Here is an 18990-nt window from a genome sequence, read left to right as displayed (position 1 = left end):
CCCTATTAGTGTAATTTATCTTTTTTTTTTCTCTCCACATGGATTCTATTTCTGTCTTACTGATGGCTGCATCACTTTTTTCTACTTCCATTATGTTATCTCTAATAAGTATAGCTGGTCCACCTCCCCCTTTTCCCTCTCTATCTTTTCTAGCTATGTTATCCCCTTCCATGTTTAATTCCCAGTCCTGATTTTTCTGTAGCCATGTCTCAATAATCCCTACTATATCTGGTTCTTTGCAATGTATTATTGCCTCCAGTTCCCCTCTTTTATTACGGACACCATGTGCATTGCTGTACAGACTGTTTGCTCCTGTTATCAATGTCATACACAACAGGATAAAACATGGAAATCGATGTTTTTTCATTATATTGGCTCCAGATTGTGGTGAGCAATGTTTCACATGGGTCCAATGTTGGGACTGCTCTTACTTACTTTATATATAACTGGTGGATTTAGGAACTGAGGGAATAATATCAAAATTTGCTGATGACACCAAATTGGCTAGGTAGACAGATGGAAGCAGTTCAATTGAGAAATGTGAGGTAATACATTTTGGAAATAAAACTAGGCAAAAGATGAACACTTTTGATGGCTAGAATTTAAATGATGTAGAAGATTAGAGGGGTCTTGGTGTGCAGATACTCCAATCATCGAAGGTAACAGCACAGGTAGATAGGCATTAAAAAGGCAAATGGAATCCTTGTTGTTTGGCTGGAGGCATACATTAAAGAAGCAAGGAGGTAATGTTGAACTTGAACAAGAGCTTTGTTAAAGTTGAAGTATTGAGCACACTTTGGGCACCCATTATTGGAAACACAAAAGCAATGGAAAATATGCAGCATAGCTTCACTAGGATGGTACCAGGGATGAAGAGGCATAGTTACAAAGTGAGACTTGAGGAGTTATTTTTTTCCACCAGGGCTAAGAAGTTTAAGGGATGACCTGATAGATGTTTCATGATCACGAAAGGTCACGAGCGGGTAACTAGTGATAGATTGTTTCCATTGGTCAGCAAGATGGTAACAGGAAGGTACAAATTTAAGTTAATCACAAAAGGAATTAAAGTGAAAGTTAGAGAAACAAATTACTACACAAGCGTGGTTAGAATGTTGTTGATGCAGAATCCAGAAATTATTTTAAAAGGGAATTAGGTTGGTGTTTGTAAAAGAGACATATTAAGGGGTATGGGGAGTGAGCAGGAGAATAGGATTAGATGGTGGTTCATGTGGAGAAAAAGACTGGTGCAGATTTGATAGGCTAAATGCCCTGTTTTTGTGCTGTAACATTCTATGATTCTACAACTCACCCTTCAACCGTTACACTATGCAATGTTCTGTTACATTGTTATATGTTGAAAAAAGCAAAATGAAAGCATTAAATTACAAAATACTTACACATTATCATCGACTGAAATAGTTGAATTATGTACTTCAACAACTGATCCGTCAATTTTCATGACAATTTGAGTGATCCTTGGAAGGCCATCAACAGTGGTACGCCTCATCTGGATGTTGAATTCCTCATAAGTACTCAAACATTGGGAAGCGAAGACATAATTGCAGGTTCCAGGAAAATGATAAACATCTCCATCAAAGATTTTAAAGTGGTAATTTCCCCAGGTACTGCAAACACGGTAATTGTGGTCTGGATTGTGACCTATGAATTGAGAATAGTGTATAATTATTTTGAGGAGTTACATAGGGAGTTTTTTTGGAAGATTTAGTCAGCAGAGCAGCTGGTGCAGTTATGGTACTGGCTGCCACAACAAGGTCATACTGCAATAGGTTTTATATCTGCCAAAGTAATAACATTTGTAATGTATTTGTTCATTTAATTCATCCTTGTTTAAAGAAATTTAAAAAAATACTTCCACCAAATGTGATCAGCAAAGAGATTATTGCCTCTGATCACATTTTCCTGATCATCCTTCTGTTTACTAACCTGGTAAATTGTTTTGTGTGACGCAGAGAACGTTGCTTACTTAATCAGATAAAGCTGGCACAGGCTGGTCTATAAGAACATGCTTCATAGGTTGATTTTTTTCAAGTTCCTAAGAGCTACCACCTCCTCCCTTTAATGGATCACTACCTCCTCAGACCTCAGATAGAACTCCCACATCTCCTCCATTACAATGATGCCTCCAGGAAGCCTGATTTCTCTTTCCTAACAAACACTGTTTTTTGTTTGAATAGCTTTTCATTCTCTATGAAGCACAATCCATTCCAGAATTGGATACTACCCACATTTCTGGAGAGGTGCTGTTAGCATCTCACACACTTGTGGGCAGAATACAAGAAAAGCTTCTCAATGGAATGGTTCTCCCTCTCTTTTCTAGCCTCCAGCGTTCTTCCTCAATGCAATATTTATTGTCCCTCTCTCTCTATTGTAATTGTGCTACTATGGTCATAAACCCTCTGAACTTTCTTCTCTTGCTCCTTCTAATCATCACATGTGATTCTACATAATTTTTCTCCCACCTGCACCCTCACTATGTTGAAATTAGGATTTATCATACTGGTTCTTACTGGAACTCATTCTTTCCTGAGACCTCAACACTTTGCAATTTGTTATCTTCCTTAGCCTCCTCTTCCTCCTGAAATATATAGACTTTACTAAATAAATATATAGTGTGGTATCATCAAATCACTGTTACTTGATTTATCCCATCTTCTATTCTATTCTATTCTTTTGAACCTTGATGGTATCCTGACTATGGATCTTAGCCCATTAACTAGGTTTCTCAATTGGAAAAAGGAATATAGCTTTACAACTGGAAGGCAAATTTACTTATTTTATTATTTAGTTACTTGTAAAAAATGGAGCTGATGGTATTCCTGGAAACAGCACCACAGTCTTGTCAAACGAAGTAGATTCTGTTGCCTCATCTAAAAACACAACAAAAAATTACATTTGAATAATGAACTAACCAGTATAAAAATGTGAATTATCTCATGTTATAAAGTAGTAACTAGACACTTATACATTACACTGAGTTGGAAGAGTGTTCTATTAATCAAAGGCTGAACATCACTGTCTTCTTAAATTATGCTATTTGTTGTCTGTTTACCAATATTGTATGTGTTTGAATTCAATATAAAATACAGAACTATATAAAAGTTCAGTTTCAAGCTTTAAATTAATGTTCTGATATGAGTAAATGTTTATCAAGTTCCTGTTACTTTCCTCTGTCCACTATTTTAACATATTTAAAAGTGGATAAATCCCCAGGCCCAGGCTGTTAAGCAACGCAAAAGATGAAATAGCAGTGCCCCTGACCATCATTTTCCAATCCTCTCTGGCTTCAGACGTGGTTCCGGAGGGCTGGAGGACTGCTAATGTGGTACCCTTGTTTAAAAGGGGAGAAAAGGATAGACCGAGTAATTACAGGCCAGTCACCCTAATCTCGGTGGTGGGAAAATTATTGGAAAGAATTCTGAAGGACAGGATAAATTTCCATTTAGAAAGACACGGATTAATCAAGGATGGTCAGCACGGATTTGTTAAGGGAAGGTCGTGTCTGACAAACTTGATTGAATTTTTTGAGGGGGTAACAAGGAGGGTAGATGAGGGTAGAGCGTTTGATGTAGTGTATATGGACTTTAGCAAGGCTTTTGATAAGGTTCCACATGGCAGACTGGTCACTAAGTTAAAAGCCCATGGGATCCAGGGCAAAGTGTCAAGTTGGATTCAAAACTGGCTCGGAGGCAGGAAGCAGAGGGTAATGGTTGATGGGTGTTTTTGTGACTGGAAGGCTGTTTCCAGTGGGGTTCCGCAGGGCTCAGTACTGGGTCCCTTGTTTTTTGTGGTATATATCAATGATCTAGACTTGAATATAGGGGGTATGATTAAGAAGTTTGCAGATGATATTAAAATCAGCTGTGTGGTTGATACTGAAGAAGGAAGCTGTAGACTGCAGGAAGATATCAATAAATTGGTCAGGTGGGCAGAACAGTGGCAAATGGAATTCAATCTGGAGAAGTGTGAGGTAACGCATTTGGGGAGGGCTAACAAGGAAAGGGAATACACATTAAATGGTAGGACACTGAGTAGTGTAGAGGAACAAAGGGACCTTGGAGTGCATGTCCACAGATCCCTGAAGGTAGCAGGCCAGGTAGATAAGGTGGTTAAAAAGGCATACAGAATGCTTGCCTTTATTAGCTGTGGCATAGAATACAAGAGCAGGGAGGTTATGCTTCAACTGTATAAAACATCAGTTAGGCCTCAGCTAGAGTACTGCGTGCAGTTCTGGTCACCACATTACAGGAAAGATGTGATTGCACTAGAGAGGGTACAGAGGAGATTTACAAGGATGTTGCTGGGAGTAGAGAATCTTAGCTATGAGGAAAGACTGGATAGGCTGGGTCTGTTTCCCTTGGAACAGAGGAGGCTGAGGGGAGACCTTATTGAAAATTATATGGGGCCTAGATAAAGTGGATAGAAAGGACCTATTTCCCTTAGCAGAGGGGTCAGAAACCAGGGGGCACAGATTTAAAGTAATTGGTGGAAGGTTTAGAGGAGATTTGAGGGGAAATTTCTCCACCCAGAGGGTTGTGGGGGTCTGGAATTAACTGCCTGACAGGGTGGTAGTGGCAGAAACCCTAACCACATTTAAAAAGTACTTGGATGTGCCCTTGGGGTGCTGTAACCTGCAGGGCTACGGACCAAGATTGGGAAGTGGGATTAGGCTGGATAGCTCTTTGTTGGCCGGAGCGGACATGATGGGCCGAAATGGCCTCCTTCCGTGCTGTAACATTCTATGATTCTACGATTCTATATTTATTTTAAACTGGCCAATGTCCCATTAGAATAATAGACAGAGCAAAAGCAAAAGAATGTATTAAGCGTTTGCACCCAATTATCTATAACCATAATTTCAAAGTTATAATGTTTCTGTTGGAATGCACTGTTAGGAACTGCTATTTTCCTACATCTCGGTTATCTTGATAATGGTACTGTTTACATCGTCACGCACTGGCGATGGTACTTTCTGCCTTGCTTTAACCAGTGTGCATTGCTGATGGTATTTTCTGCCTTGTTATGTCCCTGGTGCACTGATGATAGTGATATCTTCCAGGCAATATCCATTATATAGTGCACTTTTTGCCTTGTTTGCGGGCATTGCATTAAAACAGAATCCGTAGCAAGGATCTGCATAATGTGAAATGAGATAGAGGAGCTCAGAGAAATATGTAAGAACAGCAGGGCAATAATATTAAGTGATTTTAACTGTCCCAAGAAAGGCCTAGATAGACTGGGATAAGGTAGTGGTCAAAGAGTTGGGTTTTAAGGAGGGTCTTAAAGGATGAGAGGAAGGTGAAGCGGCTTAGGAAGAGATTTTTTTTTCATTTTCAACAGCTATTCCTATCAGTTATTCCATGTTCTCCTCCAATACCATTCATTCTTACTTCCACCATCATTTGTAAAAGTAGACACACAATAACCATTTACACCTCCACTGGACCCATCTTTTGTTTCTTACTTGTCTCATTTTTACCTACTTTTGCCTTGCACCATCATCACTTTTGTCATTTAATCACTCCTGTCCATCATTCTATCACAGACCTCTTTTGTTCTTCCCCTGCCCCCCTTTCCCCTGGCTCTGCACTTGCTTAAAAGCTGGTCATCTCTTACATCTTCCAGTTCTGATGAAATGTCATCAACCTGAAACGTTAACTCTGGATGAGCAGACATTTTCTCCAATTAAATATTGGGAAGACCGAAGCCATTGTTTTCGGTCCCCGCCACAAACTCTGTTCCCTAGCCACTGACTCCATCCCTCTCCCTAACATCTGTCTGAGGCTGAACCACACTGTTCGCAACCTTGGTGTTATATTTGACCCTGAAATGAGCTTGACCACATATCCACAGCATAACTAAGACCGCCTGTTTCCACCTCCATAACATTGCCCGTCTCTGCCCTTGCCTCAGTTCATCCGCTGCTGAAACCCTCATCCATGCCTTTGTTACCTCTAGACTTGACTATTCCAACGCACTCCTGGCTGGCCTCCCACATTCTACCCTACGTAAACTTGAGGTGATCCAAACATCGGCTGCCCGTGTCCCAACTCACACCAAGTCCCGTTCGGCCATCACCCCTATGCTCGCTGATTTACACTGGCTCCCAGTTAAGCAACACCTCGATTTCAAAATTCTCATCCTTGTTTTTAAAACCCTCCATGGCTTCGCCCCCTCCTATCTCTGTTATCTCCTTCAACCCCACAACCCTCCGAGATATCTGCGCTCCTCTAATTCTGTCCTTTTGAGCATCCCTGATTATAATTGCTCAACCATTGGTGGCCGTGCCTTCTATTGCCTAGGCCCTAAGCTCTGGAATGCCCTACCTAAACCTCTCCGTCTCGCTACCTCTCTTTCCTCCTTTAAGATGCTCCCTAAAACCTACCTCTTTGACCAAGCTTTTGGTCACCTGCCATAATTTCTCCTTATGTGACTCGGTGTCAAATTTTTTGTCTTATAATACTCCTGTGAAGCGTCTTGGGATGTTTTACTATGTTAAAGGTGCTCTATAAATACAAGTTGTTGTTGTTGTTTCTCTTTCCACAGATGCTGCTTGAATTACTGAGTGTTTCCAGCATTTTTTTTATGACAGTAATGGGTTTTTACTAAAAAAAATCAACACACCTGAACCTGACATAGATTTAGAAAAAAAGTTAAGTCACAAAGAACATCGTTATTTTTAATTAGACATGTAAACTGTGACAATTCTAAGGTATTCTGTAAATACATTTTCCTCATTTAAAAAAAAATCCGTGCTAACATTAACAATTATCAATGCAATTTAGACTGAATTAGAAATCAGACTAATTGGTAGAAATGTATTAGAAACACGCAAGTTAACTATTTTATACAATAATCAGCAAACCAATTTTTGAACTGCACTTGGATTTGATGCTCATTGAAAATACTCCTCCCGAATTGGATTGATAAGTAACATTCAGGAGGCTTTTCTGTTCCCACAATGGTATTCACATTTAACACAGCCTTGCAACAAGAACCACAGAGCAAAGGCATCAAGTTCAGAGCAGCAGATTGAAGCCTTTCAGATTATTCAATACTTGTAAAAACATTTAACTCATTTACCAAGTGCATTCTCAAAATTATCGAAAGATTATGAAAAGGAGAACATTCTTACGTTCTAAGACGACAGAGCCATAAGAGTATGAGATTATCAGTATAAGGATCCATACTGAGGCTACCCTACTTGTCCCCATCTTGGTCAAAGCTCGGTACGAGCTACCGAGGTCCCTGTGAGGTGTCGGTCACCTGTGGCTCAGTCTTTTATACAGGAAAATTTGGCACAGTCTCCACCTTACAAGTGTCTATCGGGCGGAGCTCAAAAAGATAGAATTTGTTTTACTCCCAGTGTAATCAGCAAAACACTACAGAGATCTGATTTCTGGAACTTGTAGCAGAGATTGTTTACTGAACGGGAGTTCAACCTTTGTGGTTTATTTATTCAATAAGAAAGAAAATTCCATGCACAAATTTACCGAAAAACATATCTGCGTGCAATAGCAATTATTATAAAATAATTATTTTGTATATTAAAGAAGATAATTGGAGAAAAGGGCAATTTAAATCCAATTTCCGTGTTTGACCACGACTTCCACAGGGACACCAAAGAACATGAAATTTAGGGGGAAAAATTGGGTGGCGCCCATTTTGGTGCACTAACATATTAGCGCCCTGAAAAAGTTGGTGCCCCTCCCGCCATAAATTCAGTAGTAGCGCCCCAAGCAGGAGGTGGGGCACGACTGGAAAGCGTTCCAGCTCCTGCTTGAGGCGCTACTACTGAATATCACGGCGCTACGTGTAGCAGTGCCACGCGCGGTGGCACGTAGCACCGTGTCATTTCAGGCCTCCTCCGCTGATTAAAGGGGAGGGGCCTAGCGCTGCGTGCACCGGGACCCTGCTGGATCAGCGGGGAGCGGGATGCCGTGAAAACAGCCTGGCACTCTTCTAGAATCAAGTGTCAAAGTAAAAATGGCCGCCCAACATCTACCCTTTAAGTAGCGCCACCGCCACTGCAAAATACGCCCTTGATCCTGTCGGACATATCATCTGGCGATAGGTCAGGGGGCGCAACAGAAGTTTGTGGCCGGGGCACAAGCGGGGCACTGCGCACGGCGATGACGTCAACGCCGGCAGTGCAGGGCGCCAACGGCTACCGCCGCCACTAACCTCCAGCTGAATTTCGCGAGAGGCGTAAGTGGCGCCGCGCCCAAAGATTTATGCCCCGTTAGCATCCCCCAGGGGCGCTAACGAGAGGTGCAAACCAACCCAATTTTTCCCCCTCAGAATTTAAATATTCCCATGCTGCTAAAATCCATTCTATATTGAACAAAGTACCCATGTAATTTTATGATGAACAGAAATGTTATTAGTATCTTCGCAAGCTAGAACAAATGGTTCATCTGGTAATAAGAGAAGTTCTGCAAGCAACTAATCAAAATCACAACAATCAGAATGTGACTGACGGGTAACAATTGCTTTTCCTAATTTGAAGCTATTTGTAAAACAGTCTTTGAGAAACACACACAGAGTCTGTTCTCTGTAAATATATCAATACATTGACTACAGCAATAAGATATGGATGCAAGTGGGCCTGGATTTAAATCTTACTCAGACTAACAGCTGAAAAATCTGCTATCTACCAACTATAAAGGTCCCAACTGCTATGAGCTTGAGCAATCTTCAACCCAGTTCCACAACACAAACTGACCAGAATTTGTCACAAATTGACACTTAAATGGTCAATCCTACTCAGACATGGTACAGGATGGCTGGTGTAGGAAATAGATGTGCCACAATAGTTTAATAAAGATGCTCTTCTGAATTTTGAGTGGACAGTATAGAGAAAATGTTACTATTTGCAAGCCATGTTAACATGGAAGTAGTTGATACTGAGCACAGGGTGCAAGAAGTGGAAGAGTTCTGTTCCCCAGCATTGACATTCCTTGTCCTATGAGCACAAAAATAACTATATATAATGTAAATATACATAGAAATTATTGAGTTTTTTGAGTTTGTCAGATTGTGGCACATTGCACATTGAAATCAATGGGTAATGCTGTAGCAGTAACAACTGATATTTTTACTTCTTTTAAAGATTGCAAGGTAACTTGAAAATCGATTTTACAAGCATGCCTGTTATTTTTCCTTGCTCCAGCAGTTCCACTGAAACATCCCTCAAGCTGTTACAATACACAGATCTGAAATACACACAGGCTTGGACTCTCCTCTGAATTAGTTCACATCTTTGTGCGGCTTTGGGGGTGGTAACCAGAGGGAAATGTGTTCTTAAATGCTATTGTTTACAAAAAAAAGTACCTGAATTCCTCTCCATCTCCCTTTAATTTGGGTTCCCTACCGTCCTGGTTTCAGCGGGAGTTTACCAAAATCAGTGATTCGTCACCTGGGCTCTAAAGGGGGTGCAGGAACAGAGAAACCAGGGGGTGTACGTACACAAATCTTTGAAGGTGGTAGGACAAGTTGAGAAGGCTGTTGAAAAAGCATACTGGATCCTTGGTTTTATTAATAGAGGCAGAGAGTACAAAAGAAGGAAAGTTATGCTAAACCTTTATAAATCACTGGTTAGGCCCCAGCTGGAGTATTGTGTCCAATTCTGGGCACCGTACTTTAGGAAGGATGTCAAGGCAAGGGTGCAGAGGAGATTTACTAGAATGGTTCCAGGGATGAGGGCCTTCAGTTACATGAAGAGACTAGAGAAGCTGGGGCTGTTCTCCTTAGAGCAGAGAAATTAAGGGGAGATTTAATAGGTGTGTTCAAAATTTTGAACAGTTTTAATAAGGAAAAATTGCTCCCAGTGGCAGAAGGGTCGGTAACCAGAGGACACAGATTCAAGGTAATTGGCAAAAAAAAGAGATGAGATAAAGAGAATTTTTTTTATGGGTGGTGCAACCAGATTCGATAATACCTTTCAAAAGGGAATTGGATAAATACTTGAAGGGGGGTAATTTGCAAGGCTCTGGGGAATGGGACTGATTGGATAGCTCTTTCGAAGATCTGGCACAGGCATGATGGGCCGAATGGCCTCCTTCTGTGCTGTGATTCTATAACATTCACCAGAAAGTGTCCTGTTCAGAACCCCTATTGAAGCATTAGCACCTGCCACTCCAGAAGCCACCAATGCCCTAAGAAGCTCTTCCTGATGTTTTGTTGTCACAGCCATTACCTGGACTGTCACAATGTCCAGGGTGTTCTGCAGCTCCTGAGAAATTTCCTGTAATGTGTTGTAGATGTTGGTAATGAGCTCCTTCCACTTATCCATCATTTCAACTATGTGTGTGAAAACCGTCTTCACTGTCGACACATAAGATCGATGCTCCTGAATTGTTTTTTGAAGACTGGGCCCTTGAGATCTGGATTCCTATGCTTCTTAGCTGAGGGAAGTAATTCCTCCCGCCCGCACCCCCCCCCACCCCCCACCCCGACCCCCGGCCTCCCTTGCAGGAATGGTAATTTCTTTCCCTTCCACTCCAAGTTTAATAGCAGCACATAAGATGGCTTCCTCAACAGGGTATCTGCCTCAAGGATACTTTGCAGCAGCTCTTACAGCTAATGATATAGTGGTGGTAATTATTTGGGGCAGGTTTGTGGCAGAAGGGTTAACCATGCCCCTTTGACCACATTTAAATGTACTCGATTGGACTTGATCTTAATGTTTTTGGTAGGAGAAATCAGGTGCAGCTTTTTGTGGCAGATTTGATGCGGTAGTCTTTAAGAATGCATTTTTTCTCTATTTACCACTCCTAATACGCTTCAAAATGAGCAGTAATTCAGAGGAGAATCGAAGCCCTTAAGTCAGCACACTCATTTCTTTTTTAATTTGTTCTGAGTTTGGACTATGTTGGCTAGGCTGCATTTAGGGTCCATTCGTAGTTTCCCTAAGAATGTGGTGGTGGGCTTTCTTCATATATAATTGCAGTTCCTATTGTGATCGTGTTCCCATGATGGTGCTTGATAGAGAATTCAAGGATATTGATCCAGAAACAAAGAAGGAACAGTGACACATGCCCAAGTCAGAATGGCAGGGGAACTTGGATGTGATGATGTTCCCATGGGCTCTGTTCCTTCTTGGTGGTAGCAGCCATGGTGCTGGGAGGTGCTATCAAAGTAAGTTTGATAAGTTGCTGTAGTGTATGCTGTAGATAAAATATACTGCAGCACAGTGTGCCAGTGGGGAAGGGATGACTATCAAGTTCAATTGCACCGTTCTTTTTGCAAATGCTTTCTTCTACTGTGGGCTTCCTTTGCCTGCAATCAAAAATTGATGATGGCTGACAGTTCCCTGACATCTACTACAGTTGTGCAATTGGCCACTGTGCGTCCCCAAAGAACCATGCAAGAACCATGCAAGAATATGCAGCATACGAGTGGATATTAAAGGAATCTTTCATGGCCCTAGCCACCATCTAGGGATGTGAAATGCATCCCTGATCACTTGAAAATGGTGCTGGCAGCTCATTATAATGATTCAGACCAACAGCCAGCACAACCTGCACTATTAATTGATTGCATGCCTGTTTGGGGGTGAACGGGAAATCGTGTGTCTCTGATGCCAGTTAAAGGCAGCCAGCACCTTTTAAGAGAGAGGTGCACTCTAACTGCAGACAACAGAGAAACTCCCGAGGTTGGAAAAAATGGTTGGAAGTGGACCAGAGAGGGCACCCAAGTTCTCTGATTCCGCGATGGAGGCCCTGGTCCAGACAGGAGGAGGGAGATTCTGATTCCCCCCCAGGAAGCAAAAAGCCCTACAGGCAACACCTCCACCACTAGAGGTAAGTGGTCACTGAGGTGATCAATGCCAGGACTTTATCTCTCACGCCATGGCTGCAACACCAAAAGAAGTTCAATGACCTAACCAGAGTTGTCAAGATAAGTCTACTGCTCTCTTATTCTTTACTCACACCTCCACCACCTCCAGCTTCATGACTCACAATATGCTCCCTCCCAGCTTCCCTTCACTCTTGTACTGCAAACTTCACTGCACCTCATTCTCCTCATACTCACACTCACCACTTCCCCACACCTCACATCTTATACACTGCATATGAACTATTCTACAATGACAGGCACAATCTCTAAACACCTCACAAGTCTGTCACTAGCACACTCCTTCCTTGCAGAAGGTCGCATGCAGCTTGTGCTATGAGGCTGCCACTGAAGGAGGCCAGGCCTGCATGCACACCCTCTCTCATGTGAAAAAATGGGCTGGGCATCACAGGCAGCGGGAGAGTCGTGGCTGTGGTGAGTGGCAATGCTGTAGGAAATGTCACGCAGGGTTTCTTCATCCTTATTTTTTCCTTCTTACTTCTATCTTACCCTACACATCCTGCATGACAAACTGCAGCTGCTTTCACCAGCCACTTCTTACTCTGCTCTCACTTCAGAATAAAAGCTAACTGTTCACCCTCTCTTTCATTTAAGATACTGAAAATGTGGAGATGCCACCGCCACTTCAGGAAAAGGACAGAGAATTCCTGAAGAGGCACCTTGGCTCGATCTGACCCGAGCATACATCAGGTCAGAGATTGGCATCATGTGTACTTCAGAGGCTAGGCTAGAGGAGTCTTCCCGTGGTGAATCACCAGTCACAAGTGTGCAGGAGCTAGGGCAGGGGAGATAGAATGCCACAGGTGCCAGACCACCGGAGGGCAAGATCACATACTAGCTTTGCTGCAGAAGACTCAGATGCTGACTTTGAATGTCCAGACTAGTGAAGATGCCTGATGAGCGTACACCAGGAATTCTAAGTGCACTGGGCAGTTTGCTAGTGAGCTTGCGCACAATGGATCAGAGCATGGAGGAGTCCAACTCCAACGTGTGTCATGGCTTTGCGCAGAGCATGGAGACCATATGGTCCAAGATGGAGAGTGGTCAGCTCCATGAACACCACTGTGGCACCCACCATGATGAAACCTCTGCTGAGAGTTCTGACTGCTTCTATGGCAACACACACTGCTGCCATGCAAGCTTAGACAGCTGCCATCTTGGGGCTAGTGTTGACAAAGGCTTTCAGTGTCACATCCCTTCTGAATGCTGTTCTTGCGCAGAGCAGTAGGAGTGCTGATACGCAGAATCAGGAGACTGGACTTGGCTCCATGGGAGAGGCACCTGCTGTCCTCTCAGGATGTCAGCATGCCTGCTCTCCCGCTACCCACTCCGCCAGTGCCCTTGTTCATGCCACACAGCCAGCTGAGCCAGATTGCATAGGCCTACGCCGAGATGCTGCAGTGTGCAGGCGGGTCGTCAAGTCCCAGAACTGCTCAAGGTCAGACACCAGGACCATCTGAAGTGTCCTCAAAAGAAAGCTCAGCAGCCTTCCACCTCCCAAGCTGTAACCACTGGGGATACACTTCTTAGGAGCACTAGAATAGGTAAATATATGTTCTGGATTTGGTGTTGATGTTAATATTTATCGTGAGGTCAGGGCAAGACTCATAAGGCTGAACTGAAGGAAGACAATCAGATGGTGGTGATAAGGATTGCGGGACTATTGGGAATGGGAGGGATAGTTCCCAAGAAGCACTCTTGAATGAGCTGCTATCTGAGAACTGTGTAAGCTAAGGGCATTATGGCCAGTGCCACTCCTGCACTTCATGTGTACTTTAGAGGCTAGGCTAGAGGAGGAGTCTTCCTGTGGTGAATCACCGGCCACAAGTGTGCAGGAGCTAGGGCAGGGGGATAGGATGCCACAGGTGTCAGAACGCCGGAGGTGTAGACATGACTTGTCCTCTACAAATCTATGCTGGCTGTAGGGTCCTTGCTACCTGTTAGCTCCATGAGCTGCTGAGTGAGTTTCTCAAGTGACGTGTCAAGTGCTGTGTATTGGAGGGAAAGTTTATGGTATAGAGCCCATGCACTCCTGTAACATGACTTGAAAAAAACTTTTACATTCTGCCACTGAATCTGGACTGCGGTATTGCTGGCATTTGAGCCTACCCGATTCCACAAGCACAGTATCAGGACTCGCCTCTCTGATGGTTCAATGAAATTGAACTTTACTAGTAAATTTTATTTATTTTTTTGTTTAAAAATTTGTCTTCATTTTGAGACCATCACCAGTAATTTTCACAGTGGTTCTCCCAATGTCCAGCTGTAGCTTCATCAGAAGATCATTGGAAACCCTGACATAAACCCTCTGCGATTCCCTTGCTAATTTTCTTTGCCTTGCTCCTCGCTCCCTGCCTATCTTTCTGACCATTTATTTGGTCAACACTCCTAATTCTTCTACTACTGCTAGGTCTACTTTTTCCTATGTGCAATGCTTTGACACATTTTATTAAAAATAAAGTTGCTATAGAAATAAATACAAATTGTCAATGAACTGTGGCATTTCTTACAGCGAAAAATAAATCACTAAATTGTCACTCTCTCCGTAAAAACATATCCCCGCTTGTCTTGCACTCTAGTTCATTCTGTGCTCGCTGACCTACATTGGCTCCCGGTTAAGCAACGCCTCGATTTCAAAATTCTCATCCTTATTTTCAAATCCCTCCATGGCCTCACCCCTTCCTATCTCTGCAACCTCCTTCAGCCCCACAACCACCCCCCGCACCCCCCCCCCCAAGATATCTGTGCTCCTCTAATTCTGCCCTCTTGAGCATCCCTGATTATAATCGCGCCACCATTGGTGGCCGTGCCTTCTGTTGCACAGGCCCCACGCTCTGGAATTCCCTGCCTAAACCTCGCCGCCTCTCTTCCCTCCTTTAAGACGCTCCTTAAAACCTACCTCTTTGACCAAGCTTTTGGTCACCTGCCCTAATTTCTCCTTATGTGGTTCGGTGTCAAATTTTTTGTCTTATAATACTCCTGTGCAGCGTGTTGGGATGTTTTACTACGCTAAAGGCGCCATATAAATACAAGTTGTTGTTGTTGTTTTCCTCCGTGTCTTTCAGTTTTTTTCCCCCCCGCCTTCTGTCTTCCTCTCATTCTCTGCATGACTTTCACACACCTCTTGTCTGTACCTCTTCTCTGACTCTTTCTTAATGTGTCTGTCTGAAAATGTCTATATCCTTTTATCTTCTGTATCTCTCCTATTTCACTTTATGGGTTGGATTTCCCAAAATTGTCCGAAAAATAGCACTGAGACTTCCCCCAGCTCATGTGATCCCATCAGTAACTGACCACATTTTCCTGGTTGGGGGGGGGGGCTAATTTAATATGCAGGGTGGGATTTCAGAGAGAATCCTGCTCCTGACTGAGTCTCAGCCGCAGGGAGAGAGAAAAATCAAGGCAAGATGCATTCGAATGATTAAACGCGATGGGAGAAGGAAGAAACTAGGCCTATATTCTCTAGAGTTTAGAAGAATGAGAGGTGATCTCATTGAAACATATAAAATTCTTACAGGGCTTGGCAGGGTAGATGCTGGGAGGATGTTTCCCCTGGCTGGGGAGTCCAGAGCCAGGGGTCACAGTTTCAGAGTAAGGGGTCGGCCATTTCGGACTGAGATGAGGAGAAATTTCTTCACTCAGAGGGTGGTGAATCTTTGGAGTTCTCTACCCCAGAGGGCTGTGGATGATCAGTCGTTGAGTATATTCAAGACAGAGATTGATAGATGTTTGCATATTAAGGAAATCAAGGGATATGAGGATAGTGCGGAAAGGTGGAGTTGAGGTAGGAGATCAGCCATGATCTTATTGCATGCGGTGCAGGCTCGAAGGGCTGAATGGCCTACTCCTGCTCTTATTTCTTATGTTCTTATGTTCATAGTACTTTCTGGAAAGACCAAGGCCCCAAGATTCTCAGAAGCAGCAATGGTGATGAAGCTGGCAGAGATCACAGCATAAACACAAAGACTGGGAACTTGCTCATAGCTTTTCCCTCTCCTCCACAATAACTTTGCCAGAAGTGCAGTGGAAATCCTGTTTATATGCTTAAACAAAGTTTCAGCCGCACTTCCAGCGAAGTTGCAGAGGCAGAGTGGAATCAGCACTAAGGAAATTTCAGCTCAACGGTTCTTTGTCATCATGGGAGTCTTTCCCCAGAAAAGGTGGTGTAGTTGCTCTGCTGATTATTATGTCCGTGTATAATTGAGACACGGACTGCAGGAGTTGATTATAACAAGTCTTTACTGAATGGAGACAACCTGGAAAACTGAAACTACAGAAGCCTGCTAGGGCCTTTTATACAGGGGTGGTCACTGCCGGTACTGCAGTCTGAGACCAGTTATTCCCTTAAAGGTACATACACAACACTGATCAGTGCCAATTATCCCATTCCATGAAATGCAAGTTTTTCTTTCTTCCTTTAGTGCCAGAAACATTTTGATGACCTCACCTGGCTGGCCAAGGTAAGTGATCAGTTTTTTAATTATTCGTTCATGGGATGTGGGCGTCGCTGGCAAGGCCAGCATTTATTGCCCATCCCTAATTGCCCTTGAGAACGTGGCGGTGAGCTGCCTTCTTGAACCTCTGCAGTCCATGTGGTGAAGGTACTCCCACAGTGCTGTTAGGAAGGGAGTTCTAGGACTTTGAACTAGTGACAATGAAGGAACAGCGCTATATTTCCAAGTCAAGATGGTGTGTGACTTGGAGGGGAACTTGCAGGTGATGGTATTCTCATGCGCCTGCTGCCCTTGTCCTTCTAGGTGGAAGAGGTCGCGGGTTTGAGAGGTGCTGCCGAAGAAGCCTTGGCGAGTTGCTGCAGTGCATCTTGTAGATGGTACACACTGCAACCATAGTACACCAGTGGTGGAGGGAGTGAATGTTTAAGTTGGTAGATGAGGTGTCCTGGATGGTGTCGAGTTTCTTGAGTATTGTTAGAGCTGCACTCATCCAGGCAAGTGGAGGGTATTCCATCACACTCCTGACTTGTGCCTTTAAGCTGCTAGAAAGGCTTTGGGGAATCAAGAGGTGAGTCACTTGCTGCTGAATACCCAGCCTCTGACCTGATCTTGTAGCCACAGTATTTATGTGGCTGGTCCAGTTAAGTTTCTGGTCAATGGTGACCCCAGGAAGTTGACGATCATGCTAATGCTGAGATACTGCTGGCGGCCTGACTCTCCTCCGTACTATCCAGGACCACACAATGTAAATGAGTAAATGAATGACCCTTATTAGGCACAAAAAGACCTCAACCATCTCCCTCAACAACAACTTACATTTATATAGCGCCGTTAATGTAGTAAAATATACCAAGGCACCTCACTCAGCTCAGGATCAAACAGGACATTGAATTTGCAAACAGCCTGGTTCAGCCTGAGTGGCCAGGGAGGGGGTTGGAATCGGTGGCTGGGGAATGGAGTTCATAGCGGGGACTGAAGACAATGGCTTCGGTTTTCCCAATGTTTAATTGGAGGAAGTTTCTGTTCATCCATTACTGGATGGCAGGCAAACAGCCTGACCCCACAGTGATGGGGTCAAGAATGGTGGTGGTAAGATAGACTAGGTGCCGTCAGCATACATATGGAACCTGACACTGTGTTTTCAGTTGATGTTGCTGAGGGGCAGCATATACATAATATGAGGGGGCCAGGAAAGATTTTTGGGGGACTCCAGAGGTAACGGTGCAGGAGCGGGAAGAGGAGCCATTGCAGGAGATTCTCTGGCTACTACTAGACAGATAAGAATGGAACCAGGTGAGGGAAGTTCCATTCAAAGGCTACAGACAGTTCAAGGAGGATGAGGAGGGTTAGTGCACCACGATCAGTCACATAGGTTGTCATTTGTGACTTTGATTAAGGCCTCAAGTGTAGACCTCCTCTGATTTCCTACAATGTTTGAGTGAGAAGTACAGAGACTGCTGTATTGCCAGCACTTGATAACATGTTCACAAGAGAATGTCTGCAGACACCTCGATAAAAAGATATTGTAAATTAGTCAGTAACATGTCTAAATCTTTGTGTTCTTTAGGAGGAGTGACACATGCGCAAACAGACGCAAAGGACTGCCATGAGTGGAGGAATGGCAAGCATCAGGTCCCTCAGTAGACATGAAGAGGAAGCTCTGCAACTCTTTGGAAGGCACACCAGGGAGGCTGTGGGAGATGAAGAAGTTGCAGTGATAGAGGTGAATTTAATTACATTACTCCGAGATGCATTCAAATCCAGGCCCCGGGAAAAAAGGGACAATATGCTGGCACACCACATCAGCAAGCCCCAAAATGATGTGATATCTAAACAAATGGGATTTAAAACACAAAAGCTACAATCTTAATTTAAGGATTACACTGATTAAGAAAGTATTTGCTTTGGATTGTTTTGTTCAGAAATAGTTATACAACTTACTCTTTAATTGAAGGGCCTGAGAAATTGCTTATTATTGCACTGAGTAATTTACGTCACTTAACTGCCACTTGCACCTCTGTAAACATGCAGGTAATGGAACATTAGCGCCATCATAAACCAGAAACAAGATACTCTTCTTAAATAAATGAATTGGATTTTATTGATTGCCCATTGTTGTTTACACTGGCTAAATCTGTCTTAGAAGAAGTATCACCTCAGCTGTGCATAAGGTTTTTGCTCTGCTAAGACATGGTGGGTTTGGAACATGTTAGTGTTAACAAATCCAATCCAAACCAGTACTCACCACTATTTATGCTATTATCTATGACACTCATTCCAACAAATTTTGATCAATTGACATTCTGGTCAATTCATACATAGAAGCAAATGACTCAGCTTAGATTTGCGTTTCCAACCAGGGTGGATCAAGAACAGCATCCTGTTTGCTGTTGTGAAATGTTACAATAGAAGAACAATGTTAATCAGATTGTCCTTAATCTCCTGGGTGCACGATAAGGATGACTGCACAATTCTGTGCTCTTAGCAGGAAGCCTTGTTCACAGGAAGCATAGGTCAGAATCAGGGCTATAATACAGTAGCCTATCTGAAAATATGGCTTCCCTGCTGAGAGCAAGAGCTTATCCTTCTCAACTCTGCTTTTGCAAGTGCAGGCAGACAGGCTTTCTTATCATCCATGCTGACAGCATGGGTCCATTGC

The 18990-nt window shown here is 43.3% G+C and overlaps 1 protein-coding gene across 1 annotated transcript in view; it reads right to left on the bottom strand.

The window, feature by feature from the left end:
- LOC147106547 (mucin-2-like) overlaps nt 1-10312 on the bottom strand; it is a 54950-nt gene extending 44638 nt beyond the window's left edge. The window contains exons 1-4 of the mRNA XM_086008476.1: nt 10217-10312; nt 9437-9443; nt 2811-2888; nt 1398-1659 (exon numbers count right to left, since the gene is read on the bottom strand). Of these exons, the coding sequence (XP_085864602.1) occupies nt 1398-1659; nt 2811-2888; nt 9437-9443; nt 10217-10312 (443 nt within the window). The remainder of the gene's footprint in view (nt 1-1397; nt 1660-2810; nt 2889-9436; nt 9444-10216) is intronic.
- Nucleotides 10313-18990: the final 8678 nt, after the last annotated feature.

This window comes from Somniosus microcephalus, chromosome 15 (assembly GCF_052327205.1).
Source record: "Somniosus microcephalus isolate GS21.2 chromosome 15, FLI_Smic_1.0, whole genome shotgun sequence".
In the NCBI taxonomy this organism is placed as follows: Eukaryota; Metazoa; Chordata; class Chondrichthyes; order Squaliformes; family Somniosidae; genus Somniosus; species Somniosus microcephalus.
This window is presented reverse-complemented; position numbering and strand designations above follow the sequence as displayed.